The sequence below is a fragment of the Elephantulus edwardii genome, unplaced genomic scaffold (assembly GCF_000299155.1).
Source record: "Elephantulus edwardii isolate Elephantulus edwardi_28Jun2011 unplaced genomic scaffold, EleEdw1.0 scaffold00126, whole genome shotgun sequence".
Lineage (NCBI taxonomy): Eukaryota > Metazoa > Chordata > Mammalia > Macroscelidea > Macroscelididae > Elephantulus > Elephantulus edwardii.
In genome coordinates, this window is record NW_006399876.1 from 1,133,321 (window position 1) to 1,137,941 (window position 4,621).

At 49.9% G+C, this 4,621-nt stretch overlaps 1 protein-coding gene across 1 annotated transcript in view; it reads left to right on the forward strand.

Moving 5' to 3' along the window:
* LOC102856351 (mucin-2-like) overlaps positions 1-2,010 on the forward strand; it is a 30,554-nt gene extending 28,544 nt beyond the window's left edge. Inside the window, exons 47-51 of the mRNA XM_006893354.1 lie at positions 51-149; positions 897-1,025; positions 1,184-1,223; positions 1,560-1,686; positions 1,785-2,010. Of these exons, the coding sequence (XP_006893416.1) occupies positions 51-149; positions 897-1,025; positions 1,184-1,223; positions 1,560-1,686; positions 1,785-2,010 (621 nt within the window). The remainder of the gene's footprint in view (positions 1-50; positions 150-896; positions 1,026-1,183; positions 1,224-1,559; positions 1,687-1,784) is intronic.
* Positions 2,011-4,621: the final 2,611 nt, after the last annotated feature.

Here is a 4,621-nt window from a genome sequence, read left to right on the forward strand (position 1 = left end):
GGGAGGTGGGATGGGCAGCCATTGCAGACTCAGCCTGCCTGTGTGTCTAGGGCTTTGAGCTCGTGGAGGCTCCTGGCGAATGCTGCAAGAAGTGTGAGCAGACACACTGCATCATCCACCATCAGGACAACCAGAACCTCATCCTGAAGGTGAGCTGGGTCTGCGTAGTGTGTAGGTCCCTGAGGCTGTGGGCGGTGCCCGAGGCTGTGGGCGGAGCCCGAGGCTGTGGGTGGTGCCCCGGGCTGTGGGCGGAGCCCGAGGCTGTGGGTGGTGCCCGGGGCTGTGGGCGGGGTCAGACAGGAGGAAGGAAGGGTCAGAGGAGGCTACAGAATCCTCCAGTTCCGGTACTGGGGTACTCTCTGCATGACTTTCTTGTCTTGGCCCTAACAAAGACCCACAAAGTGATGACTTTAAGCAATGCGTGTTTCACATCTGGAGGCCAAAGGTTCACAATCAAGGTGTGAGCGGGGCATTGCTCCTGCCAAGGCTGTCAAGAAGGAACCTTCCTAACCTCCAGCTTCTGGCGATGTCCCACCCTCCACGCTAAGGTCTCCTGCCTCTCTTCAGAGGACTCTGATGTCTCCTAAGGATCCGGTCCTTGTATAGAGGTCCACCTTCAGGGTTCATAAGGATCTCATCTCCAGATCTTAGTTAACCTGCAGTACTCTTTTTCCAAATTCGGCCCATTCCCAGGTTCTGTGGTTTGCAAGTGGATATGTCCTTTTGCACCCACTATGAGTGTCTCTGAAACCTCAGCCAGAGGTCACTTTCTCAAGATCCTGGACTCACATCCTCATCCTGCCAGAGATGCTTCACTTGGCGTCATGTGGGGGCCACTGGGGTGTTTCTGATCTGCGGACACTGAGGTCTTCAGCCTGCCTCTGCTCTGCTTCTAGCCTGGTGACATAAAGCGTGATCCCAGGAACAACTGCTCCTTCTTCAGTTGCGTGAAAATTCACAACCAGCTCATCTCATCTGTCTCCAACATCACCTGCCCCGACTTTGACCCCAGCGACTGTGTCCCGGTGAGGGGGGAGTTTATTCAGGGATGGGGTAACAGGAAGCCCTGCCCTGGGGTGCTTTTGTAGAATAACCTCTTCCAAGCCTGAGGCAGGAGGGGGTTCTTGGTCCTCAGTTTGGTGGCTTTGGGTGACACGGGCTCGTTCTCATCTCCTCCCACCAGGGTACCATTACACTGATGCCCAACGGCTGCTGCAGGAAGTGTAAGTATACCACCCTGGGTGAATGGCCCTAAGGTCAGGGACTGGTCAGGGACTGGTCAGGGAGTTCAGTTGGGGTCTTCTTGAGGGTCTGGAGGCATTCCTGTGCCTCCCACTCACATCTGGACACTGAGGGGGTGCACCTTGAGTTCCAGGAACTCAAACTCCATCCCAGAAGGAACAGTACAGAATCTAGTTTCTCAACCAGAGAAGGAGGTGAGGACTCGCCTCTGATGGGTGGCCGACGGCACACTGCTTGACGTGGGGAATAGCCCTGCAGGAGTAAGAGGAAGCAGCAGGGGAGCCTGTGTGACTCCCAGAACTTCTTGCTTCTTCCAGGTATCCACCGCAACGAGACGAGGATTCCCTGCTCCACCATCCCTGTTAAGAGGAATATCACACACGCGGGCTGCACCAAGGAAGTGGTCACTAACTACTGCTCAGGGTCCTGTGGGACATTTGCCATGTGAGTCCCTGTCTTGTGGACACTCTGGTCCTGCAGGGGTTGTTGGGACGGCTTATGGTCCTGGAGGGAGTGATCGTCACCTCACTCTCCCTGCCCAGGTATTCGTCCGAGGCCCAGTCCTTGGACCACAAGTGCTCGTGCTGCAAGGAGGAGCGGATTAGCCAGCGTGAGGTGGAGCTGCCCTGCCCCAATGGAGGCACGCTGCGCCACAGCTACCCTCACATCGAGAGCTGCCTGTGCCAGGACACTGTCTGCGAGCTCCCTCTTGCCCAGCGCCGCACCCGGCGCTCTGACCCCAGGCTCCGTCGTGTCGGGAGCCCGTGAGCCTGTGGGACCAGCACCCAGGCCCCACTCCCTGCCAGCACCGTCCTGTTTGCTGACTCTCTGAGCTTCCTCTCTTTCTGAGTTGGCTGGTCCTTTGCAGATATTTATTTTCTGAGCCTTTATCTTCTCCCTTGCTTCCCAGGAATAAATTTGAATAGCGATGCAGGGTTGGTGTGTTGTGCATTGGGGCTGGGGTCTGGGTGGATGATGCTGCTGGATGGTCATGGGGACAAGGTCCAGCAGATTCCTGGGGGGTCAAGGCAGGATGGATGCCTCCACAGTACAGAGGGAACATCATGCAGAGACATACGTGGACTTGACCTTCACAAATACAATGACAAAATGTGGCCCTTGGTGGTTCGCTTCCCTTGGTCCCCTTCCCACCAGGAAGCTCTGTCCAGTTCCCAATGTATGCAAGCACTTCATGGACCAGCAAGAAATAGTGAAGGTTCAGTCCACACCAGGAGGGCAGAGGGAGGGATCCTGCTTGCCTGGGGACAGAGAGGAACTGGCCTAGAGCACCTTGTTCTACTGCTTTTAATTACCCATGTACTGAGGTACTAGCCAGTGCAAAACAAGAAAAAGGTTTAAAGGACATACAATTTAGAAAGAGATAGGAGAACATTTTTATTTGCAGATACATTTAGATTATTCTACCTACTGCCTGATCCAAGCCTTGTTATTTTCAGTTGCTTCCTATGCAGCTGTAAGTTGAACCATGAGTAAGAATGACAAGGAGGAATCAATACCTTTGAATTGTGCTACTGGCAAAGAGCACGGAATATACCATGAACTACCAAAAATAAACAAATTCGTTTTGGATGAAATGCAACAAGGTGCAGCTTCGAGGCAAGCATAGTGAAACCTCATCACACAGACTTTGGACATGTTTTCAGGAGGGACCTGGAGAAAGACTTCACACCAGGAGAAGCAAAGTGTAAGAGTGGAGGCCCCTCCACGAGATGGGTGGGCACTGGGACTGTAACAATGCGCTCAGCCAGGCAGAGACGGTGAGGATGGCACAGGCCAAGGCAGGGTCACATCTTTTGTTCACAGGGCTGTAGGTTGTGGCTGACTTGATCACAGAAACAATGACAAAGCAGCAACAGTCTACTTTCATGGCCACAAGGTGGTGCCTATTCATAGCAGCTCATAGAATGAGTGGGACTGCCTGCAGGGTTCCCAAGTTTGTAACCCTTTACAGAGCAGACACCTTTCCTTGTCCTGTTGTGGCTGGAGGGCTCCAAGCACCTGTCATTGGCAAGAAGCCGAATGCTTGGAGCCCTGCACTACCACAGCTCCCGACAGCTTCATCAACGGACGTGGCCGGTTTAGACTCACAGTGTCCTTCCACCGGGTTTCTGAGGGTGTGAGTCTTCACAAGAGTGGACTTCTCATTTTTTCTCCTGAGGAGGGGTTGTGGATCCACACTGCTGACTTTGCAATTACCAACCTGACATGTTTTGCACTATGCCACGGGGCCTCCCTAGACAACCCCTGAAACCGCTGTCATCCAGTTGATTTCAACTCATAGTGACCCTGAAGGACAGAGAGGAGTCGCTAAACAGGGTTTCCACAACTACAAATCTTTATGGATGCAAATTGTCTCCTCTTTCTTCCTTGGAATAGCTGTGGGTTCAAATCACCAACTTTTTGGTTAGAAGTGTAATGGCTTAACCACTGAACCACTAGGGCTCCCTGGAGAAATCTAAAGACACTATAAAATACGTGTTAGAATGAATAAGTCATTTTGGTAGTCAACATACAAAATGCATTTTATTTCTACATCCTACGAATGCACAATTAGAAAATGAGAGGCTATGACAACAACCTGGAGCAAGAGATGCCCAGCAGGGTGGGCTGGGTCGGGGGCAAAGAGGCAGGGAGGAAAACGTGCAACAATGAGGAAAGAAAAAAAGTGAAAAAGGAAAGAAAACAACTCTTCATAATAGCAAAAACACCCACTTGAGAACGAATTGAACAAAAGCTGTACATTATTATACTCTAAATGCTACAGCACATTACAAAGCAAAATGTCAAAGTACTTAAGAAAATGGAGAGAGAAAGCTTGTTCATGTCTTGGAATTCCCAGCACTGATGATGTGGCTGCCCTCTCCAAGCTGATCTAAATTTTTAGGTCAGTCCCAAACAAATTTTTAATAAGAAAAATAATCCCCACATTAAAAAAAATTTCTGATATTGAAAAAAATGATAAGCTGATTTTAGAATTTACATGGAAAGACAAAGAACTTAGTACAGTAAAAAAATACTTAAAGAAGACAAAGTAAAAGAACTAATTTTACTTGATCAAGAATTCTTAAGAAAGTTATAATATGGAAGCAGTGTGGCACTGTCGTGAATATCTCTCCCTCTCTCTCTCTCTTTCTCTCTCTCTCTCTCTCTATCTCTATCTCTATAAATCAATGGAGCAGAATAGGGAGAGCAAGGAGAAATCTTTTTCATGGCTAATTGACTTTAATGGCAAAGATGCCAAGGTTATTAATAGGATAGTATTTTTTTTTTTTTTTAGGATTGTTGTTGTTGTTGTTAGGTGCCGTCGAGTCGTTTCCAACTCATAGCGACCCTATGCACAACAGCCCTAAACCCTGCT